Raw genomic sequence first — 25,279 nt, 5'->3', positions numbered from 1 at the left:
AGAAAACCCACTCAGTCCCAATCTGTGTCAAATAGTATTTATAACTAGCCCCTCAAATGATTTTCTCTTTTTCCTTGTGTAAAGTGCTTCCTGAAATTATAAGAAACTCAAATTTATATTAATCAGTAAGACTTTTTCTTCAGAATTTGAAATACACATAGAAAAATGTTGTTTGTAGCAAAAATGTTAAATAGACTACTATTTTACAATATAAATTAAAAGTCAGCAAAGGAACTTCAGATAGTGTAGACGAGGAACTCACATACTGATGATTAATCCGTGCTTCTGGCTGCAAAATTGGACAAGTGGGGTTGGGCCATCACCAAAGAACAGGTTTGAAATCCTGGAAAGAAAATCAAGCCTTTATCTCAGGCCTGTGGGGTAACCAAATCCTTTGGATCCTTTTGAAGTTAGGGGGTAAGGAGCAGTTGAGGGATTTTTACTCTTTAGGGCGCCAGGTCCTATAGAAATCTGCTGAACCTGGTAGCCTAACCAGGTTGCAGGGTTAATGGTCCTGATCAGTAGAAAGTGAGACTCCAAGACTGTGTGTTCTCTGTGGAAGATAGACACTTGGATAGATACTTAATTACGAGTTAGGGACCCAGTTTTTGTTTGTTTGGTTGGTTTTTTGTTTGTTTGTTTGTTTTGAGACAGAGTTTCCTCTGTCACCCAGGCTGGAGTGCAGTGGCGCCATCTCAGCTCACTGCAACCTCCGCCTCCCAGGTTCAAGCAATTCTCCTGCCTCGGCCTTCTGAGTAGCTGGGATTACAGGTGCCTGCCAACATGCCTGGCTAGGGACCCAATTTTAATACCTTATTATATGATGCAGAACAATTTCTTTAATCTCATGGACTCTTATTTTTATAGATTTGAAATGGAAATGATATTGTTTATTCTGCAAATTAAATGAGAGGCTCCCTATAGGTATACAGTGCTGAGGTCCTAATGGATAAGAACAACCTTTAAAACATTTATTAAGATAAAAAGGATAAAATACATCCTGTCTATAGTACAGTTGCTGGGTCTTTTTTAGTGTGAAAAGTGGTAGATAAGCAGTTCCTGAGGAGCCCAGTGGGAAGCCTGGAAAGACCTTCGTGTTCTCCTTTAGTATTTTGTAACTTGTTTACTTATTAAACTAATGCCTAGGCAATAAGAATAGCATTTTTCTTGCATGGAATCCATCTCTAAGAAAACATACACCTGGAAGCTGTCAACAACAAGCCAACAAGCCAGGGTGAGCCCATTGACAGAGTTGGCATGGATCAGCTTTAATTCTTCCTCAGGGCACTGAAGCAAAGGACTTAGGAGAGTACTTGTCAGGGGTTCTCACAGGAATTCCACTCTGCCTGGCTATCCAAAGATCACAGCCACCTCCCCTGTCACCTGACATCAGGGCTGCTAAGGATGCTTTACAGAAAGCTCTGCTGAACCAAACTCAGGAGATCTCAAATAGCACAAGTCCAGTATAAATTCTGAAAATCCTTCTTGAGATGAAAATCTCTCTCCCCAGATCCACCAAGCTCCCTGATAACATGCCAGCCTGGTCTCTTTGTTCATTATCTCCAAGATCTCAGGCTGGCTGCTAAGCCACTGCAGTAGCCTCCTTACCTGATGTCCCACTTATACCCTCAAACTCAACACAACTTCTCTAAGATATTCTGTCCATTGCGCCATTTTACCCCAAATTCTTAGATGTACTAAAGTTTTGTTCCAGCTTAGACTGTGCACAATAACTCCAATACTATCCTTACCACTATTCCCATGCCTCACCCCCACTAAGCCTGCTGGGCTGGGCCTGTACTGAATCTCCGCACCACCCTCACCCACTCCACCCTACCTCACCATCTTTGTTGTATCACTGCTCACTTGCAGAAAGCCAAGTGTAAACCCTGCTAGTCATTTCCACTCTTTTTGGTCTTTAATCACACATGATAGACCTTTAACGTGTCCCTTAGACTCTATGATATTTGATAGTAAAAGAGGTAATGAAGGCGTATTTTCTGCTCCTCCTGCTTTCAGATTCCTCCTTCTGTCCCTACTTCTGAGATGGAGACTGAGTAGGGAGTCACCAAATTGATCTGGAGAAGATGAACTAGATGTGCTCAGATTATGGACCCTGGCCTCAGTGGGGAGAAAGTGGAATTCTAACCCACCAGTCCAACTGTCATATCCAATTTTAAACTCTGGCTGGGAACCATGGCTCACACCTGTAATCCCAGCATTTTGGAAGGCCAGGCAGAAGGATTGCTTGAGTTCAGGAGTTCAAGACCAGCCTGGGCAACATAGTGAGACACTGTCTCTACAAAAATAAAAATAAAAAACATATCTGGCAGCAGACTTCTCATTGGAAACCTTACAGGCCAGGCGAGAGTGGCAAGACAGATTTAAAGTGCTGAAGAAAAAAAAAAAAAACTTTTATCCTAGAATAATATATCCAGGGAAAATATCCTTCAAAGACGAAGGAGAAATATAGATTCCCAACAAACAAAATTTGAGGGATTTCATCAACACCAGACTTCTCCTACAAGAAATGCTAAAGGGAGTTCTTCAATTTGAAAGAAAATAATGTTAAGGAGCAATAAGAAATTATCTGAAGGGGCCTGGTGCAGTGGCTCATGCCTGTAATCCCAGCACTTTGGGAGGCCAAGGCAGGTGGATGACCTGAGGTCAGAAGTTCAAGACCAGCCTGGCCAACATGGCGAAACCCTGTCTCTACTAAAAATACAAAAAAAAAAAAAATTAGCTGAGCGTGGCAGTGCATGCCTGTAATCCCAGCTACTCGGGAGGCTGAGACAGGAGAATCACTTGAACCTGGGAGGCGGAGGTTGTAGTGAGCCGAGATTGCGCCACTGCCCTCCAGCCCAGGCAACAGAGTGAGACTCCATCTCAAAAAAAAAAGAAATTATCTGAAGGTATAAAACTCACTGGTAATATTAAGTACACAGACAAGCACAGAATATCATGACATTATAACAGTGTTGTGTAAACTACTCATGTCTTCAGCAGAAATTCTAAAAGGTGAATCTATCGAAAATAGTAACTACAACAACTTTTCAAGACATAGATAGTAGAATAAGACATAAATAGAAACAATAAAATGTTAAAAAGTGGGGGCAATGTAGTATGGAGGTTTTTTTTTTTTTTTCATTTACCTATTTTCTTTTTATTATACTTTAAGTTTTAGGGTACATGTGCACAACGTGCAGGTTAGTTACATATGTATACATGTGCCATGTTGGTGTGCTGCACCCAGTAACTCGTCATTTAACATTAGGTGTATCTCCAAATGCTATCCCTCCCCCCTTCCCCCACCCCACAACAGGCCCCGGTGTGTGATGTTCCCCTTCCTGTGTCCATGTGTTCTCTCTGTTCAATTCCCACCTATGAGTGAGAACATGCAGTGTTTGTTTTTTTTGTCCTTGCGATAGTTTGCTGAGAATGATAGTTTCCAGCTTCATCCATGTCCCTACAAAGGACATGAACTCATCATTTTTTATGGCTGCATAGTATTCCATGGTGTATATGTGCCACACTTTCTTAATCCAGTCTATCATTGTTGGACATTTGGGTTGGTTGCAAGTCTTTGATAAATCATGCTGCTATAAAGACACATGCACACATATGTTCACTGCAGCATTTACCTATTTTCTTTTTTTTTTTTTTTTTATTATACTTTAGGTTTTAGGGTACATATGCACAATGTGCAGGTTTGTTACATATGTATCCATGTGCCATGTTGATTTCCTGCACCCATTAACTCGTCATTTAGCATTAGGTATATCTCCTAATGCTGTCCCTCCCCCCTCCCCCCACCCCACAACAGTCCCCGGAATGTGATGTTCCCCTTCCTGTGTCCATGAGTTCTCACTGTTCAATTCCCACCTATGAGTGAGAACATGCGGTGTTTGGTTTTTTGTCCTTGCGATAGTTTGCTGAGAATGATGTTTTCCAGTTTCATCCATGTCCCTACAAAGGACACGAACTCATCATTTTTTATGGCTGCATAGTATTCCATGGTGTATATGTGCCACATTTTCTTAATCCAGTCTATCGTTGTTGGACATTTGGGTTGGTTCCAACTCTTTGCTATTGTGAATAGTGCCGCAATAAACATACGTGTGCATGTGTCTTTATAGCAGCATGATTTATAGACCTTTGGGTATATACCCAGTAATGGGATGGCTGGGTCAAATGGTATTTCTAGTTCTAGATCCCTGAGGAATCGCCACACTGACTTCCACAATGGTTGAACTAGTTTACAGTCCCACCAACAGTGTAAAAGAGTTCCTATTTCTCCACATCCTCTCCAGTACCTGTTGTTTCCTGATTTTTTAATGATGGCCATTCTAACTGGTATGAGATGGTATCTCACTGTGGTTTTGATTTGCATTTCTCTGATGGCCAGTGATGATGAGCATTTCTTCACGTGGTTTTTGGCTGCATAAATGTCTTCTTTTGAGAAGTGTCTGTTCATGTCCTTTGCCCACTTTTTGATGGGGTTGTTTGTTTTTTTTCTTGTAAATTTGTTTGAGTTCATTGTAGATTCTGGATATTAGCCCTTTGTCAGATGAGTAGGTTGCAAAAATTTTCTCCCATTCTGTAGGTTGCCTGTTCACTCTGATGGTAGTTTCTTTTGCTGTGCAGAAGCTCTTTAGTTTAATGAGATCCCATTTGTCAATTTTGGCTTTTGTTGCCATTGCTTTTGGTGTTTTAGACATGAAGTCCTTGCCCACGCCTATGTCCTGAATGGTATTGCCTAGGTTTTCTTGTAGGATTTTAATGGTTTTAGGTCTAACATTTAAGTCTTTAATCCATCTTGAATTAATTTTTGTATAAGGTGTAAGGAAGGGATCCAGTTTCAGCTTTCTACATATGGCTAGCCAGTTTTCCCAGCACCATTTATTAAATAGGGAATCCTTTCCCCATTTCTTGTTTTTGTCAGGTTTGTCAAAGATCAGATAGTTGTAGGGAGTTTTTATTAACTTTCTCTCCTTTGTTTTTGCAATTAGTGTTGTCATCAGTTTTAAATAATGGGTTATCAAGGAGGATCACTTGAGCCCAGGAGTTTGAGATCAGCCTGGGCAACACAGTAAGACTCTCTCTATATAAAGAAAAAAAAACTTAAAAAAAAAAAAAGAGAAAACAAGACCCAACAATCTGTTGCCTACAAGAAACACTCTTCACCTATAAATACACACATAGGCCTAAAATAAAGGGATGGAAAAAGATATTCCACACAAATGAAAACCAAAAAAGAGTAGAAGTTGCTATATTTCTATCAGATAAAATAGATTTCAAGAGAAAACTATAAAAAGAGACAAAGAAGATTATTATATAATGATAAAGAGGTCAACTCAGCAAGAGGATATAACAATTATATATGCACTCAACACTGGAGTACCCAGATAAAAAAAGCAAATGTTATTAGAGCTCAGGAGAGAGATAGACCCCAATACAATAATAACTGGGGGCTCCAACACCACACTTTCAGCATTGGACAGATCATCCAGACAGAAAATCAACAAACATCCAACTTAATCTGCACTATAGACCAAATAGACCTAATAGATATTTACAGAACATTTCATCCAACAGCTATAGAATACACATTCTTCTCCTCAGCCCACGGATCATTCTTGAGGATAGACCATATGTTAGGCCACAAAACAAGTCTTCAAAAATTTTTTTTAAAAAAATTAAAATCAGGCCAGGCATGGTAGCTCACACCTGTAATCCTAGTACCTTAGGAGGCTGAGGCGAGTGGATCACCTGTGACCTATTCATATAACAGACACTACACAACAAGGAGAATGAAGGAACTAAAACTTTGTGCAATCACATGTATGAATCTCACAAACATAATGGTGAGCAAAGTAAGCCAGGCACAAATGAGAACACATTATATGATTCCATTTATATAAAATTGAAAATCAGACAAAATAAATCAGTGATGTTGGAAGTCAGGATGGTGTTTACCTGTTGGGATGGTGGAGATAGTAGTGACCAAGAGGAAGGCACAAGAGCTACTTTGGGGTGGTAATATTGTTCTTTTCCTTGATCATACTCACATAGGTTACATAGGTGTTGATTTTGTGAAAATTCATTGAACTGTAAACTTACCTACTTTTCTGCATGCATGTTATCCTTAAAAAGTTTACTAAATTACCTGTACATCCTTATGATAGGAAATCTAGAAAATAGAAAATATGGTGTTAAAAAACAGTTTTCAAAATAAGGAAACATTATGACTATCATATAAATATAAAATGAGCACATCAAAGATTTTATTTAACTCATTAATTAATGAGAAAACCAGTAAGGTGTTATAGCTGGTTCAAATGGATTTGATTTACAGAGATCTATATTACCTGCCAGACAAAATTTATTTGCATCGACATGAACAGGGATCATTTCCAGTTATAACAGGAAACATTTGCATTAATGTCAATTTTCTACATCTTCACCTCTTTCTCTACAGAGTTGTAAATAGTCTAATCAAAGACTAGTCGAAGACAATGAAAGTAGAAATGAATGGATGCACTAATTAGGACACCCACTAAATTTCAAAGGCTTTAACATTTTTACTTACAATAGAGTAAAATCAAAACAACCTGTAATCCTTCTATTCAGGAGTAATCTATATATACACAATTTTGTGCCATATTTTTAAATATTATGTAAGAATTGTCTTATATCTAGAGCAAAATTACTTAAGTAAAATTTTTAGAAAACAACTTTCCATATTGAGTACAGACGTCTTTTTCCCCTTTGTTCTAAAAATCCTCTGTTCACATTTCTGGTTATTTCCTTAACATATTTTCTTAGAAGGAAAAGTATTGGATCAAAAGATATGACCATTTTTAAGACTCTTGATACATATTGCCGAGTTATTGTGGTGGTGGTAGTTGTTGTTGTTTTGTTTTTGAGACAGAGTCTCACTCTGTCGCCCAGGCTGGAGTGCAGTGGCACAATCTCAGCTCACTGTAACCTTTGCCTCTGGTTTCAAGTGATTCTCCTGCCTCAGCCTGAGTAGCTGGGACTACAGGTGTGCACCACCACACCTGGCTAATTGTTGTATTTTAGTAGAGATTGGGTTTCACCATGTTGGCCATGGTCTCGAACTCCTGACCTCAAGCGATCCACCTGCCTCAGCCTTCCAAAGTGCTGGGATTACAAGTATGAGGCACTGTGCCTAGCCTTATATTGCCAAGTATTATAGGAATACTTTGCAGCACATAATTAGGTTGGAGGGTGAGAGGAAGCAAAAATCTTTCTAAGCTACTTTCATACTCCCAGAATTACTCCTGTCCGTAAGACTTCCAGGAGTAAAACATGTTTATAGTTTTGCAACTACCCACCATCTGCCTTTTTCTCTTCCTTTGCTTTTGGACTTTGAGCAAAAACCCAGTACTTGCCTAAGGAAAAAGTGTGGGTTGGCACAGCAAACCACAAAAATCTCAAGTTCTAACCAAATTTAAGGCTACAAGACGCCTCCCTGCACTGATGGCTTCATCTGTATTAGGTTATAAATCCTTTGAGGAATTTTCTAGGACCCAATTCAAGCCCTACTTCCCGTGTTTACACATATTTTCTGATCTGTTTTGCCAGTCTTGATTTAAAATATTCTGGCAGCCGAGTGTGGTGGCTCACGCCTGTAATCCCAGCACTTTGGGAGGCTGAGTCGGGTGGATCACCAAGTCAGGAGATCAAGACCATCCTGGCTAACACGGTGAAACCCTCTCTCTGCTAAAAATACAAAAAATTAGCTGGGCATGGTGGCACACGCCTGTAGTCCCAGCTACTAGGGAGGCTGAGGCAGGAGAATCGCTCGAACCCAGGAGGCAGAGGTTGCAGTGAGCCAAGATCGCACCACTGCACTCCAGCCTGGGCGACAGAATGAGACTCTGTCTCAAAAAATAAAATTAAAATAAAATAAAATAAGATAAAAATAAAATAAAATATTCCCACATATATCTAACCATGAGACCCAACTTAATTCAACTATTCTATCAATTGCCTACTGAGTGCCAGGAACTGTGGTGTACCAGGCCTAGAGTAAGTCATGAGCAAAACAGACTTTTTCCTGCTATAGGAGCAGAAAGATGTAGTACCTTTCTTCATCCATCATAAGCGTCACAGTTGACACTCCTATAACAAAAGACAGATTAACAAGAGAAAAGCATAACAAATTTATTTAACCAAAGTTTTACATGAAATGGGAGCCTTTAGAAATGAATAGCCCCCCTCCCCCCAAAAAAGAAATGAATACCCAAAGATGCAAGGAAAACTGTGTTTTTATGCTGAGGCTCAATGAAGAATGGACAGCCATGTAGAAATGTGATTGGACAAGAGAATATGATCTTACTGTAATAGGCTCAGAAGAAACCCAGCAAGGCCTGCCTTTCTGTTTAGGTTCTTCTGGGTCTCTTTATGTAGCATTCCTTCCTCCTGAGTATGGGTAGGACCCCTCTGGAATGAGAGTCTTCAGGACAAAAGGGAAAGAGTGACCTAGAGGTTTTATGGCTTGCTTTGCAGAAGAGTGGTCCTAGTTTCTAGGACCTGTCATGGGGAAGAGGAATTCTGATTTCTATCTTTGCTTTAGAGGAGAAAAAGGGACAAGAGACAGGAGAGCAGCAGAGGGTCAGAGAACACTTGATTCTGAGGTCCTTCCAGTGTCCTTCAGTTTAAAGTACTCAGCCAAGGGCCGATCATGGTGTCTCACACCTATAATCTCACCACTTTGGGAGGCTGAAGCAGGAAGGTCACTTGAAGTCAGGAGTTTGAAACCAGCCTGACCAACATGGTGAAACCCTGTCTACCAAAACACAAAAATTAGCCAGTCATGGTGGCGGGTGCCTGTAATCACAGCTACTTGGGAGGCTGAGGCAGGAGAATCGCTTGAACTCAGGAGGCAGATGTTACAGTGAGCCGAGATTGCACTACTGCACTCCAGCCTGGGTGACAGAGTGAGACTCCCTCTCAATAAATAAAAAAAAATAATAAGTAAAATAAGTAAATAAATAAGTACTCAGCCAAATGAGGTGCCATACTTTGGGGTAACATGTCCTAAGTCCTGATACTGTGCTGAGGATTTAGAAAGTATGACTACCACATACTATATAAAATATAGCCATATATATAGAAGGAACATTACACATTTTAATGTCAGGCTACTTATTATTTTGTTTTATTTCTTTATTTTGTAGAGACAAGGTCTTATTATGTTGCCCAGCTTGGAGTGTCTATGCATAGGCGTGATCATAGTGCACTGCAGCCTTCAACTCCTGGCCTCAGGGGATCCTCCCGGCCTCATCCTCCCAAGGCTATTTATTATTTTGTTATATTGGTAGGTAGGTCTCTTACCAACTGGATAAAATGTTCCTTGAAGGCAGGGGCCATGTCTTTACTTCTCTGGTATACTCCAAAGTGCTGAGCATTTAATAGGCATCCAGTGGAGAGCAACCCTGTTGAAAACATTAGTGCCTCATGTCTGCATGAACCAAGCTTGCCTTCCAGCTCCTCACAGAATCTCTGTGGGAATAAGTAACATGATTGGAAAACATGAAATAACTTAGTATGTAAGTGATCATTTTACACTTTATATCATCACCAATAGGTGGCACCATCAATTTTAAAATTATATTTTCTATTGTTCATAGCCCAAAATTGTACGTATTTATGATGTTTGTTCAATAGACATTTATTGGACTCCATGTACATAGAAACTTCTCAGCTCGCCACTACCACCAGAGTAAAAATAAAAGTATTACAGACACGCTTTATCATACTTTCTTTTCTAGTAATACCCTAAAAAACATGTATTTCCACTTTCAGATTTCATCCCCGTTTTAAAAAAACAACATCTAAATCTTGGATAACAACACAAAAACAACAGATTTACAATTTTGTCCTTTTGTGCGTGTGTGTGTGTGTGTGTGTGTATGTGTGTATTCCAACCCAGCTTAATATCTTATTGTAAAAGGGAAAAAGGGGTGCAAAAATAAATAAAAAACAAATATAAAAACCTGGGTTTTAGTGGGGGAAGGGGACCTATCAGCAGAATTTAACCCGAGGTGGCTTTCTAGTTAACACAATTTACCACTCCTCTCTTTCCTTTTGGAAGATAACAAAAGTTTGATTCAGGCACAGAAGAATTATTTCAACAGCTTCCAAGGCCACATAATCCCATCTGGAGATAATAAAAGGCCCCATTCCTCTGTGTTTATTTCAAGAGGTTCGTTCTTTGGAATGACCTGAGGTTGCAAACTGTAGAGCAGTTGCCAGCTGAAGAGGACTACAGCTTGAGTGCTACTCAGGAAGTCTGTATGGACCTGGGATAACTCCTCTGAGATTTCCTTAGTGTAGAAAGAGGCCCCTGTGCCCCTCCTTCTCTACAAGATGAGGGCAAAAAAGGGACAAAAGAGAAAAAGAGGGGAAAGGGAGCAGTGAGGAAATGAAACTGCAGTATTTGCATCAAACACCATATAATAGTCACTAAGTCACTAATTTATCCACCTACTGCTGAGAGAAAAGGAAACTCTGCCCAAGTCTGTGCCTTTTTTTTTTTTTTTTTGAGACGGAGTCTCGCTCTATCACCCAGGCTGGAGTGCGGTGGCGCGATCTCGGCTCACTGCAAGCTCTGCCTCCCGGGTTCTATGCCATTCTCCTGCCTCAGCCTCCCGAGTAGCTGGGACTACAGGCGCCCGCCACCATGCCCAGCTAATTTTTTGTATTTTTATTAGAGACGGGGTTTCACCATGTTAGCCAGGATAGTCTCGATCTCCTGACCTCATGATCCGCTCGCCTCGGCCTCCCAAAGTGCTAGTATTACAGACGTGAGCCACCACGCCTGGCTGTCTGTGCCTCTTTTTACTGAATGTCTTTCAAGTGTGATGAATGGCATTAGGGAGTTGGGAAGATGCAGAGAGGGAACATACAAGGGTTTTTGTCATTCAGGAGCTTCCAATCTAGTAAACCATAAGAGTGTCTTGTATAGTGGTGGTTAGAAAGGCAGGCTGCTTTATTCATTTGTACCACAACTCCACCACTTATGCACATTGTGCTGATTTCAAGCAAAGGGAAATATGGATCCTCTGATGTTTTTAGAAATTCAAAATAAATTTTAAATGAAGTAAAGCAATGAGGCAAAGTTTTTATTTCAAACCATGAGCCCTTCTCTCCCCACTAGTTGAGAATCTCTATGATACTTATTCAATGTGATGAAAGATTGCTCAGGCTTAGAAAGGGGCAAGTTATGATTGGAGACATTGACTTTGCAACATAATCAATTCATCTAGTTTTGCTATTACCTTGACAGCCTAGGTCCAGGAGCGGGGAAATTAGATGGTGTGTCCTATTCAGAGTTGGGATTGGCAAGACTGGCTCATGGGGCAGGGATGATGAAACCAGCATGCTGGTCAAAGCCTTTGCTAAATATCTCTCCATGGAGCCCAGGCTCAGAAATGGCTGTCCAGCCTTTTGCAGCCCTTCCTAGGCTGCCATAAAAATGTACACCAGGCGGCTTCAAACAACAGAAATGTATACTCTCACAGTTCTGGAAGCTAGAAGTCCAAGACTAAGGGATTGGCGGGATTGTTTTTTTCTGAGATCTCCAAAGGAGAATCTGTTTCATGCCTCTTTGCCAGCTTCTGGTGGTGGCTGGCAATTGCTGGTATTCCTTGTCTTGTAGATGCATCACTCACATCTCTGTCTCCATCTTCACATGATGGTCTCGCTATATCTCTGCATCTTCACATGGCCCTCTTCACATGGACGTTAGTCTTGTTGGATTAAGGGCCCACTCTACTCTAGTATGACCTCATCTTAACTAGTTACATCTACAATGACACTATTTCCTCCAATAAGCTCACATTCTGAGGTACTGAGGACTAGGACTTCAACATATCTCACCAAGGGGACAAAATTCAACCTACGACAGGCTTGATGCCAGGGAAGAGAGCTGAGTGTTGTAGGGGGAGAAGGAGGGACTAAGGGCTGGTCAGAGTGGCAGGGAGTACAGGGTGGAATTCTCAACACTCAGGAGTGGTGGAGGTGGCTTTGGTCTCAAATTGATCCGAGTTTAGGATAACTATATTGGTTTATGCAGATTTAATTGTGCCTCCAGTTTTAGAACTTTTTTTTTTTTGAGATAGGGTCTCCCTTTGTTGTCCTGGCTAGAGTGCAGTGGTGTGATCATAGCCCACTGTAGTGCTAACATCCTGGGCTCAGTCTCTTGATTGGCTGGGACTACAGGCACACTGCACTATGCCCAGGTTTTTTTTTTATTTGTGTAGAGATAGGGTCTCACTAGGTTTTCCAGGCCGGTCTCAAACTCCTGGGCTCAAGCAATTCTCCAGCCCGTACCTCCCGAAGTGCTGGGATTATAGGTATGAGCCACTGCACTCAGCCTAGAACACGACTTTTTAACCATCAGGACTTTACTTGGATATGTGAGTTAAGTGCTTTACCAAAGTCCCAGTGTAGATGGATTCAGTCCTCTCCAGAGGCTTGGGGCGCTAATCTGGTTGGAAGTGAGAAGCTTGGGGACTTGTCTTAAGCTGTGCTTTATGGCAAGCTCATCATGTTTACATGGTTTGTTATTACCTAGGGCAATCTGGGATTAGGGGAGCTGATGAAGATTAGGGAAGCCAGACCCCCAGTCAACCCTTGGACTTGCCTTGGTCTCTAGCTTATCCTTTTATCTTGCTGACCTTTCAAGATCTGTTGTAACTATATTAACTCAAATCTGTTTGTTGGAAATTGAACCAAGACTATATGATCTCCATGCTCTCAGACTCACTTACTGGCTTATGCTCATCAACAGAGAGAGGGCAGTGTGCAGCGTATGAGTTAGCTTTTGTAGTAGAATAGTTCAAGCATTTTAGAGCAGGCTATAGCCACAGAAGACTTGCATAGTGCGGCAACACAGGTTGTACAACTTATGCAAACAAAAAGATGCACGTTTAATTAAGTATGGTGAATGGTCACTTCTGGGGAGGGGGAGGAGAATAAGAGGAGGAACATAAAATAGATGGATGGAGGGATAGATAGGTAGATAGATGATAGGTAGATAGATAGATAGATAGATAGATAATCAATAGATAGGGATAAATAGAACAAGAGAGAGGCCATGAAGAGACTGATGAAGAGAGGGTACTATAGACTGAGGAGTATTATTAATTCAACCTCCTGCATCTTTAGTCTAAAAAGAACAAGAATAGCCAGAATGTCTGGATTAAAAGTGCGAATCCTCTACCCACTAGGTTTTTGTAAGTTAGCTAATCTCTCTTTCCCTCAGCTCATTTAAAACAGAGGTAATATTAGTATCTACCTCATGGAATTGTTGTGAAAATTAAATGAGTCGGAATGTGTAAAGTGCTTAGAAGAGCACCTGACACTCAACCAGTAACTACCAGTAATAAACATTCAACCGTATGGTCAGGAGAATTAAGTAAAATAATCCATATAAAATGCTTAGGCACTTAACAGTGCCTGGCCCATTGTGTTCAATAGACATTAGTTAGGCAGCTGTTGTCATAGTCAACATCATTGTCATTATCATCATTTCTTTAAATGGCCAACTCCATTCCTTTAGTCACTTACAGAGAGGTAGCTGGACACAGTGTTGTACAGTGGAAAGAGAATGCTTTCTCCTATACTAATGCCACCTCCATCTTTTCCTTTTGTGTGATCTTAGGCAAGTCACTTCTTCCAGCATTGGTTTCTGCAAGTAAGCCTCCTATACCCGTTGTCAGCATTAAATCTCACTCTGGGCACATCACTCATTTGGAGGCTCCAGTGTTGAAACCCCACACTTAACTCTGTATTAGCTATTGTGCCAGGCAAGCAAAGACAAGGGCCTGACCTTTGGGGAAGTCATGTTGGCCCTAGTGAAATGGCCAGACCGTTAGGCATACCACGCCCTGTACTTACGCAAGCCTCGTCAGTGCAGCCTAAATGCGTAGCCCCAATGTGGAGTCATTTGGAACTATCAGTGTCACATAGAAGCAGGGACCCAAAACAAGATGGGTCAATCTGGGTCATTCCCCATTGTCAGAGGGATTCTACTTGTCTTGTTTTGACTTTCGATTTTCTGTTTTGTGTCAGAGTTACCCAGAAATTGCTTTGTGTCAGGTGTTATACTGTTTCACATGTATTCTCTCATTTAAACCTCATAATAACCCTGTGAGGAAACAGCTGCTATTCTCCCCCCATTTTATGGATGAAGAAACTGAGGTACAGCATTTTAGAGTAATTTACCCCAGATTACACAACTAGTAAGTGGCTAAGCCAGTAGCCAAACCCCAGCAGTCTGGCAGCAGAACCCTTGCTATTATATAATACTACCTCTTGGAAATTTCCAGGGAGTTTGGCAGTTTGGGCCAAAATGAGAATTGGACATAATCTGTGATCCAACAGTTTCACTTTAATGAATTTATGTAACAAATCTGTTTGACTTGCTGTTTGAATTGCTTATAATGACAAAAGAAAAAAGGTAAACATCCACCTATAGGAAACTAGTTAAATAATTTATGCTATATTGTTGCAACAGGGTGATGCAGACTCATGAAAAATAATAATGCAGGCTGGGCACAGTGGCTCACACCTGTAATCCCAGCACTTTGAGAGGCCGAGGCGGGTGGATCATCTGAGGTCAGGAGTTCGAGACCAGCCTAGCCAAAATGGTGAAACCCCGTCTCTACTAAAAATACAAAAAATTATCCAGGCATGGTGGTGCGTGCCTGTAGTACCAGCTACTTGGGAGGCTGAGGCAGGAGAATTGCTTGAACCAGGGAGGTGGAGGTTGCAGTGAGCCGAGATCATGCCACCGCACTCCAGCCTGGGTGACAGAGCAAGATGCTGTCTTGAAAAAAAAGAAAGAAAGAAAAGAAAAAGAATAATGCAGATGTATATGCATTCATATGAAACTATCCTCAAGATATATTCTGAAGTGAAAAGAACATTGTAAAACTGTGTATTTTTTATTTTTTAACCTGGCTCACTACTGACAGATGTATTTTTTTAAATATTGCAAAATAGCCGGGTGCGGTGGCTCATGCCTGCAATCCCAGCACTTTGGGAGGCTGAGGCGGGTGGATCATTTGAGGTCTGGAGTTTGAGACTAGCCTGGCCAACATAGTGAAACCCCGTCTCTACTAAAAATACAAAAATTAGCTGGGTGTGCTGGTGTGCACCTGTAATCCCAGCTATTCAGGAGGCTGAGGCAGGAGAATCGCTTGAGCCTGGGTGATGGAGGTTGCAGTGAGCCGAGATTGTGCCACTGCACTCCAGCCTGGGTAACAGAGTGAGACTCTGTCTTAAAAAAAAAAAAAAAAAGAGAGAGGAGAGAGGAAGTAAGAAAAAAGTCATTGGTGGTATGGAGGTTTCAGACCCTCCTCAAAGGTTCCTGTTCACTTTGGGTTTCTAAGGAAACCTGATTCAGTCTGAGTTCCTGAAGTACGACGACGACGACTCCTGCAGGTTAGCACTGTGGCCACTTCCGTGCCTCATTTCACTTAACCCTTACAACTATGTGTAAAGTAGTTTTATTATATCTACATTTTACAGATTACTATCAAGTAGATCTGAGCCAACAGTGCAACCAAAACAGATCCTCCAGTGGTAATCAAAGGCTGAAATAGGCCTCCCCTACTCTGTTCCATCCCCACTCCATTCAGTTTTTAAGGTAGCCAAGGGTCTCCTAGACCAGTGCTTCTCAAAATGTGGTGCCCAGGCCAGCAGCATCATTATCCGATAGGAAGTTGTTAGAAATGCAGATTCTCAGACCCTACTCCAGACGTGCTGAATCACAAACTCTGGGGGTGGTACCAGCCATCCGTGGGGTTTTATGTTTGGTTTCAGTTTTGTTTTTTGAAGCAGGGCCTTGAACTCCTGGCCTCAAGAGATCCTACCACCCTGGCCTCCCAAGTAGCTGGGACTACAGGCATGTGCCACCACACCTGGCTGATTTTTTTTTATTTTTCGTAGAGACAGGGTCTTGCTATGTTGCCCAGGCTGATCTCCAACTCCTGTCCTCAAGCAATCCTCCTGCCTCAGCCTCCCAAAGTGCTGGGATTACCAATGTGAGCTACCATGCCTGGCTCATCTGTGTTTTAATGAGCCCTTCAAGTAATTCTGATACATGTTAAAGTTTGAGAACCACAGTCCTATGCTAATGGCTTCACCTGCCAAACGTTTAAAACACACCGATGCCTGAGTCTCACCCCAACCCAGGATTCTGATTTAATTGGTTTGGATGTAGCCTGGTCATGGGTTTTGTAAAGCTCCCCACATAAATGGAGACCACTGCAACCTACACCTTCTGAAGCAGCCACTTTCATTGGGAATGGCTAATGTCACACTTATGGCATAAAGACAAGCTGCAGGGACTAGCCATCTATGTGAGGACATCACAACTTCCCAGTTTTAAGTCTTTTCCCCTTCCCCAAACCCTGCACCTAAACCGAGAGGCATGGGTGAAAAATGCTCCTTCGCTGAGCAGGTATGAGCTCATTAATTTTGATAGCTTCATGTTTCTTACTTTAAGCCAATAAATTCAGTCTTTAGTGAGTATTAAGAAGATGCAGGAGAGAAAATATCAAGTTGCCTAGAAAATAATTTAATAGATGAAATGAGATCTATAAATGTCATAGTAAAAGCTTAATATTATCAGCTCACTCCTTCCTGGGCTTATATATTTTGTACTGAAGGTAGTATCATATCGCATAGCACATCTCCAGTATAAGAGAGTTTCAGTCAGCATTTGTCTAATAAATTAATCTGTTAATTAATCAATAAATGAATGGATATCACTGCTGAAGAGGCTGATTCTGTCTTTGGCGTCCAGTGCCCAACTTACTACCAATGCTGCTCTTGGCGTGAAAGTCTTGGCATGAAAGTCCATTGACAATAAATGTGCTAGGATTAGGGGCTAGAGCTGAATGTCACCAGAGAGAGACTATAAACCCAGATGGAGGCCAGGCACAGTGGCTCATGCCTGTAATCCCGGCACTGTGGGAGGCTGAGGTGGGCAGATCACTTGAGGTAAGGAGTTCGAGACCAGCCTGGCCAACATGGTGAAACCTTGTCTCTACTAAAATACAAAAATTAGCCGGGCATGGTAGTGTGCCCCTGTAATCCCAGCTACTGGGGAGGCTAAGGCAGAAGAATCACTTGAACCTGGGAGGCATCGGTTTCAGTGAGCCGAGATCATACCACTGCACTCCAGCCTGGGCAACAGAGCGAGACTGTCTCAAAAAAAAAAAACAGATGGAGGCAGGAAAGGAAAAGTAGGTATAGTGGTCATTAAAGCTGGTGGCCAAATATTTCCAAGTCTCCTCCCTGGGACATAGAAGGGTCCCCCTATATTGCCCAGGCTGGTCTAGAACTCCTGGGCTCAAGCAGTCCTCCTACCTCAGCCTCCCAAAGTGTTGGAATTCTAGGCGTGAGTCACCCACCGCACCAGTCCAGATCTCCCATTGTATTCATGACTCCTCATTTGCCCTGTATAATCAATGGCCAGAGTTTGCAGGCCACTGGGCAGGATTCTCTGCCATGGATTGCAGCCAGCCACCCGTCCAAAGGAAGGTAGTCTTTGTTATAATGGAGGAATGAGGTACACAACCCTCCCTAGGGATCCTTCCTACTGGTTTAAAGGAATTAGAATAAAGCCTTATCCAGAGAGGGGTGGTGACCAAGCATGCAGCACAGGTAATTTGAAGCCCAAGCTCAAAGATAACTAGACTGTTTTGCCAGCCTTGGACAAAGAGAGTGTAGTTTTTGAGGATAACACCACTGTCCTGCTATCTGCACGTGGGCAGCCTCCAGGGCTGCAGTGAGGTTTCAGTCTCTGAGTATGGTCAATGACATCAACTGTTCTGATGGCTTTAGCAGAAATTAGGCAGAAAATGTGTGCATATTTGAACTGTTTAGGGAATAGACATAGGAATAATCAAATATGCAAAACCTACTGCTTTGAGATTTTTTTTTAACAGCTGTATTCCCTACAGAACAGGTTTTTCTTATTGCCTGGATCCAAGAGCATCTCCTGGTTCTTCCTGTTAGAATACTGAATGTCCATGGAGAGTTTAAGATGAGGAAGAAGAGGGCTGTCTCCCAGCTGAAACTGGTGCAGCAGATCATGCAAAGTAAAACCTCAGCAGCTGTGATGAAGTAGAGCTAAGGGCCTGGGTGTCTGTCAACTCCAAATGGAAGATTTCCCCAGCTTTCTAGGTATCTGTGCTTCCACTGAGCAAGCCAGACACAGACTTGAATGTCATCACAATTTGTGCCTGTGACATCTTTCCCCAAGAACAGCACAAATTGAACTTTTACATTCTTCATAATATGGAAGGAAAGGTATTGACTGAGCCACTCCTTTATGCCTCAAGACATCTCATATATATTTATATGGATACATACATGAATGTATATATTCTGTCATAATAACATATTCTATTTTTTTATTATAACACAGTGTTAGGATAGGCTACATAGGCTGCATTAAACCCTCAAATAGAAGTTTATATTATGCATCAGAAGCCAGTGCAGGGCCTCTCCTCGGCACAACATCTGTAAGTGGTGACTTGGAGGTTCAGGCTCCTTTCATCTTAAAATGCCATCATCTTCAGCATTTGGCCTCAACAGTTGCCAGAGAGGGAGAAGAGAGTATGTATAAGACCACAGTGCAGGATCTGTGGTAGGTCTGCAAGCACTGCTGTCACTTCTGCCAAATCCCGTTAGCTAGAATCCAATCATATGGCCCCATCCTAACTGCAAGGGAAACCTGGGAAAGGTCTTCTTGTATGCCAGGAAGAGAAAATGAAATTGACAAGTATCTAGCCAGTCTTTGCTACAAGTTTCTACATGTTGGAATTATTATCTATATTTTTCTTCTGATTATGCTTAGCATTTGATACTATGTAGACTGCCTTGTTGAGTCCTACTGTATTTTGTGGCATCCACATGCAGCATCCCATTCCTCACAACAGGACTAGAAGTGGTCACAAGTTTTATCACCCACTTTATGGATGGAAACCCTGAGGCCCAGAGCGGTTACATGTCTTGTCCAAAGTTACATAGTACTGTTAACTTAAAAACACAATTTATAAATTTAGACAAAGAAAGAGGAGACTTTATTTCTTATAAAGGGTTATAGCCTTCAAGGTGGCTATCTCACAGGCTGGGAAGCACAGCCTTCAGCAGAAGCCCAGAGACAAGCACTTTGAAGGCAGACGGGTTGGGATGGAGCTTTATGCTGAACAGGTTGACTAAATATACATATTCAACAGGTTACAGAGGAGCTATGAATATTCATGAGGGTGGTCCTGACACATGCATATCGAACAAACATACATGTAACACATGACCCATGTTCACTTTGGGATGGAGACTTAACATTTCAATGTATTACAGTTAGTCCCTACACATCAAAAGGTCATTTCAGGACACAAAATCTCACAAGTACACAATCTCTGTAAACTAGTCAGAACCAGTCCATGGTTGGTGGTCTTATCAGGAAAAAGTTACTAAAATTAGTCTCTCATCCAGTGAAAGCTGTAGTTATGGCTGGTGGAACGGGGGTTCAGTTGGGCAGAGTCTATGAGCAGGATGATTTGCAATTGTTTAAATATTGCTTATCTTGAGGCCAGTGCTTGTTTAGCTGCTGGAGAAAAAGAAAATCCTTGTGGCAGTTAGAGCATAGTTTCTTCCTTAGGTGTAGGAGTACATGACTTCCCCTCACCTGGCATGGCCTTACGTCCTGTTTATAATTCGGTATCTTATTGCCACAAAGAATCTGTTCTGTGAGTCATGTGATCTCTATTGGAACATTAATGCTGCTCAGTTTTTGTGTCTAAACCATAAAAGAGAGGGGGAGTATAATTAGGCCTGTCTGACCTCCCATCATAGCTGGGAACTAAGTCTTTAAATTTTTTTCTGGGGTCCTCTTGGCCACAGGGGGTCCATTTAGTCAGTGGGGGCCTTGAGATTTATTTTTAGTTTACATTGCTAAGTGACAGAGCTTTTCTTCTTTCACTCTGAGGTTAGTGGTCTCTCTGCTGTGCCACACTGTCTTCCCTAGAAGCTCAAACTGGATGCCCAGCCCTCAGTGTACAAACTCAAGTATGCAAGAAATACATCTTTATTCTTTTATGAATCTACCTAATTTATATGTTGGAAGGTGTCAGCAATTAATATCATCATTTTGGTATTTCTCTACCTTTAAAGATATGTTTACATTTGGGGTGGGATGAAGGTTTGGTGGAGGGGAGGGTGGTAGGTTGGGCCAAGGTATTGGGAAATCCGTTTGTTCCTCATGTCAGCTGTTTGAGGAGGCAGCAACCCAGATGTCCACAGTTCCTTCTGGCCTTCCTTTACCGATACTGATGCACCTGTGCCTCCTTCCTGTTTGCATGGCCCATTTGTGCCCAGCATCTCCCTGCTATTTTGGGGCCACTCCAGGGTCTGGGAAGTTCTGTGGGCTTATAACATACAGCCATTCTTCTCCCCAGCTTGCTGCCTCCCTGAGACACAGAGGTAGAGAAGTAGGAAAGGACCTACCCTACCCAGGCCTTTGCCCTCTCACTTTTCATCCATCCTACTTCCCACCAGTGGAGGGATGTGTTTCTAGTCTTCCAGGGAAGCCCCTCTCTCCTCAAACCATTTTCTTCCAAATACTTTGGCTTTATTCCAAATCCTCTCTAGTCCTCTGAGATTTCTTTATAACACAAAACACAACTTACAGAAGTTGTGTTGTTGTTTTGCTGTTTATCTTGTCACATTATTTCCCTACCTTGAGGCAAGAGGACAAGGAGGCAGGGAGGCAGGGAGGAAGTGGTAGGGGAATACTAAGAAAAAAAAAAAAAATTGTCGATCACATGTGTATCACATTTAACTTTATCAGGTCCTTGTGAGGTGAGTATCTGTGTGTCATTGTTCTGAAACTAACAGTGAGGGGACGAAGCATTGATGGGAGTTCTTACAATATATTTGGGAACTCGCAGATGAGGGCCTCTCCTGCCTGATTGGTCTTTCAGTGTACCATCCCAACCCACCCACCTCAATCACCATGGCTTGATCCTGCAGTCTCGGTGATCAAGCTTTCAGTTAAGAATTGGGTGATAATGAGCTAGTTAATCCAATTAAAAAAATAATAATAATTAGGATCTGGGCTCAGAAGCCCCACAGCTGTGAAAGCCTGGCCATAGATTACTAGTCTTCTAAATGTGGAAAAGATTTTCCCTTTCTCTGGCTATTTAAGTCTTTATCAGTCACCCTGCCTCGGTTATCAACACACGCCCTAGAGTAAATCTGTTCCCTGGGGGTGGAAATAGAAGGGGCATGTCATTGTACATCCACACTGATGAAGGGAAAGGAAACATTAAGATGGCTTAAGTGGAAAGGTCACATACAACTTGTACTAGAGAGAAACCATGCTAAAGCAAAACGTCGTTTAAAAAAATTCTGACTTGTCATGTGCTCAGAAATGCTCAAAGGGTACAACCATCACCAAGGGTGGGATGGGAGGGCAGGGGGAAATAAAATATGAAGCATCAAAAAAAAATTCTGATTTGTATTTGTGAAATTCAATAGAATCCTATTCATTAAATGGATTTTAAAATCATTTCAAAGCACATTCGGCTTTCAAAAGATGTTTGTTTAGAGAATACAGTTGGCTTTTGGTCAAAAAATGAAGTTTCGGTAATGGCATAGTAACAACTGTAGTGTAACTACTGGCCACAAAATACCAGGTGCCAGGCCAACCCTTTTCGAACCATTTAAGAGAACCAAGCCAAGCAAAAATGCCCAGCCTAGCCTTACCCAGAAGTTCAAAAGCTCAGCCTTTGTCACCAGGAAAAAATTAATTCAAAGAGCAAAGCCATTACTAGGCACAACCAGGTATTCTGTTGTAAACATCTTTTGTTAATACATGTTGAAAGATGAACTTTCTCATGTTTGAATGAAAGAGGGCTGCTTAAAGAGAGTTTAAACAAAGCCAGGTTCAAAGTTTTTTTCTTTTCTTTCTTTTTAGATTTCTGACATCATATCTGTGGGATCCACACAATGGGGAGGTGCTGGCCTTGGAATCCATGGTTCCCCAGCTATCATTTTACTTTAGAATTACAGTGTTCTCTGTTCGTGTCAAGGGAATGAACCTGAAGAGAAAAGACCAAACATAGGACTGTTACAGGGAAGAAAAATATGAAAAGACCTAAAGATGCACTTCCTCATTATAGGTAAGGAATCTATTTCCTAGAATCCTATAAAGAGCTCAAGTGAATTTGCTTTAGTTAATAAATGTGATTTAATTATAATGATAATACCACAGCATATCTTTTGTTTCCTCTTTTTGAATTGCTTCCTGTTAATTATTGAGAGAAGAAATTCAGTGTAACTTTTTTGTATTCTGATAATGATGAGGCTGTCTCATGTGTTCCGTATGTGCTTCACAATGTATGCGTATGTGTATGTATATAGTTAAGTTGAAGAAGATGGCCATGTGTGGTCGCTATAGACAGATGTAAGGCTAAAGAAAGGGCTCCATGGTGTTAGAGCAAAACCTCATCATAAAAAGCTCTTTTTTATACTTAGGACCTGATTGTATTGGGAGGAAAAACAAACATTCAGTCTTGGAATGACCTGAAAAACCTGTGGTATGAACCTACTCCCCTTTCCTCACCCTGGGATTAGAATGAAGTTCTGCAGTTCAGCTAAGGTGACCAATTCACTTTGGTTCATCCATGTTCCATGTCTCAGGAAGACAGGAAGAGTCTGGGCTACCCTAGGTTCAGCTGATGGAGTCTAATGGCCCTGTATGCCTCTTCACCAGTAGGATGGGGGTGGCTGACATCACTGACATGGACTGTAGGGCTGGGACTGTTCTGACCACCTTATATGTCCCTCTCATTTGGTCCTCACGTGTCCTGAAAAGTTTGGTGGCTGTCTGCATTTCACACATAAGGAAACCAAGGAAAAAGGAGAGTAAGCTATTAGGTTGAACCACATGGAATTCCTGTTTGTGTAGATCAAAAAGGTTAAATATCAGCAAATGCATATTATTCAACCTACAACTTGCCCAATATCACAGAGTTGGTAGGTGGTGACCCCAGAGTTTGAACTCTCAACTACCCAGGATCATAGCTACATATCTGTATTATAGATGACAGATCCAGGCTCAAAGCAAATGCATTATATACATATATATTGCTATCAGTAGACTACATCCTTTCTTCTCCAGTCTGTGGCTTCAACTGCTGATTTTATTCAGGTCATAGTGTGAAAGTTGGCTCAAGTCAGACAAGACTGCCCTGCCTGTGGCCTGTTCCTGCTGTGCAGCTAAAAGCAGCCCATCAAACCAGCTCTCTCAGGCTGGCTGCCCCAAAACCTGCCTGCCTAAAAATATCTTTCTCTCAGATGGCACAGAGCCATACACTCCATCTCCCCAGCTGAACTTCCCACCATTAGAACGACTTAGCTACCCACATGCCTTCCACCCAAGCCATTGTTAAAATTCAACTGTGAACCCTATAATCCTCTCCTGTTAACACACTAATGATTAGCTTATCAGGTTACATGAACTCAATCTTGGATCAAGTGAAGTTTGTTTGGGACTTGGGCTGCAGATGGGTAAGGTCAGGAGCATGAGAGTGAATCATGGACTATTAGATGTGGCAGTAACATTAGAAGCTGTACTGGCCAGTCTCAGCATTTTACAGATGAGGAAACTGATGTTTAGGTGCCAAAGCCTAGGTGTCTTGACTTCAGAGTGACCAACCATCCCAGTTTGCCTGGGACTGAGGGATTTCCTGGCTGTAGAACTTTCAGTGTTCAAACCTGGAAAGTCCCAGACAAACTGGAACAGACTGACCACCGTGCTCGATTGGGAGCCCAGAACTCTTCTGCTTGACTGGACAAGTCAGGTTGGAGCTTGCCCTTGCAGTAAGAACCCCTGGGCTGCTTGGTACAGCTCAAAAATGCCAGGTGGGGAAATGACCACAAACCTGGTTTACCAAGGCTGGCTCCCCTTCAGTCTCTAAGCATGGACTTGGATGCCATGTGGGAGCAGCCATATTGCCCCATGACTGACCAAAGTGTTAGCCTGTTGGGCCACAGCATTTAGGGAAGCTGGTCACATAGAGATGGTCTCAGAAAATAAGGCTGTGGTATGGTTTGTGTACTTCACAGAGATAGGGCCACTGTGTCAGCCACAGCTCTGTGGTTCTCAAAGCTTGGGGGTGGAGTGCTGTTTGTCTCTGCTGCACATGGCTGCACAGATGTTGGAAATGGAGAAGTATTTGGTCAGGGAGATGGATCAGCAGGGTTCCCCGTGCTATCATCATTTCCTTTTTTAGAAGTTTTGTCATTTAGAGGTTTTGAATCTTGCAATAAGCAGTCATCCTTGATTAACTTTGGACTTTTTCCCTTAAATGTCAGGCACCTAATTTTAAACTTTTTCCTGGTTTTACTTCTCCTCCCAGGCTATTTTGTCCCCAGTCCTTGGTTGTTTGGCAGTTGTTTCCAATATAGCGCCTCCTGCTTTCCATTCAGCTGGGATCCAGCTCTAGCTCATGCCCTGTACCTGGGCCTATGTGTGTAAACTAAAGAAGGGAAGGATGCGGGGCACGGTGGCTCACGCCTGTAATCCCAGCACTTTGGGAGGCTGAGGCGGGGGGATCACGAGGTCAGGAGATCAAGACCATCCTGGCCAACATGGTGAAACCCTGTCTCTACTAAAAATACAAAAATTAGCTGGGCATGGTGGTGCGTGCCTGTAAATCCCAGCTACTCGGGAGGCTGAGGCAGGAGAATAGCTTGAACCAGGGAGTCGGAGGTTGCAATGAGCTGAGATCGCGCCACCACACTCCAGCCTGGGTGACAGAGTGAGACTCTGTCTCAAAAAAAAAAAAAGGAAGGAAATCAGGAGGCAAGGAAGGAATAACACAAGAATCCCAGCCAGGCAAAATTGTCAATGTAAGTTCTCTTCAATATTCTCTTTCCTGCATCCATTGCTTTAACATACCCCCAAACCCACCTCCACTTCCATCCCTACCTCTACACACATCTACAAGAATCTAAACTTTTCATGGTCCACCCTTGCTCTCAACCATCACTAAAATGTCCTTAGTGCCAAAATAACAAGTTTACTGATCTGGTAAACGAATCTCTGATGATGCGGGTTAAAGTTAGAGGTGCAGCCCTCAGAAGTGAATCTTAACTTTGATCTTTATAGTTAATATCCTGCCGAGGCTATCTTAACACTTTAATAAGTGTAATTCTTATG

The 25,279-nt window shown here is 42.1% G+C and overlaps 1 protein-coding gene and 1 pseudogene across 5 annotated transcripts in view; both read left to right on the top strand.

Annotated features, from left to right (window-relative positions):
- Positions 1–25,279, top strand: part of NFE2L2 (NFE2 like bZIP transcription factor 2) — a 164,650-nt gene that overhangs the window by 86,756 nt on the left and 52,615 nt on the right. For 4 of the 5 annotated variants that reach the window (XM_063644790.1, XM_063644794.1, XM_063644789.1 and 1 more), the window contains one exon: positions 22,031–22,235. In XM_063644790.1, the coding sequence (XP_063500860.1) occupies positions 22,217–22,235 (19 nt within the window). In that variant the 5' untranslated portion in view covers positions 22,031–22,216. Of the gene's footprint in view, positions 1–22,030; positions 22,236–22,694; positions 22,715–25,279 lie in introns of those variants that run through there. The other variant, XM_055289836.2, reaches the window with a different exon arrangement.
- LOC129488102 (putative uncharacterized protein FLJ44553) lies at positions 20,170–20,711 on the top strand (annotated as a pseudogene).

The sequence above is a fragment of the Symphalangus syndactylus genome, chromosome 8 (genome assembly GCF_028878055.3).
Source record: "Symphalangus syndactylus isolate Jambi chromosome 8, NHGRI_mSymSyn1-v2.1_pri, whole genome shotgun sequence".
NCBI lineage: Eukaryota > Metazoa > Chordata > Mammalia > Primates > Hylobatidae > Symphalangus > Symphalangus syndactylus.
Note: the sequence above shows the minus strand (reverse complement) of the source record. Positions and strands in the feature narration are given on the sequence as shown.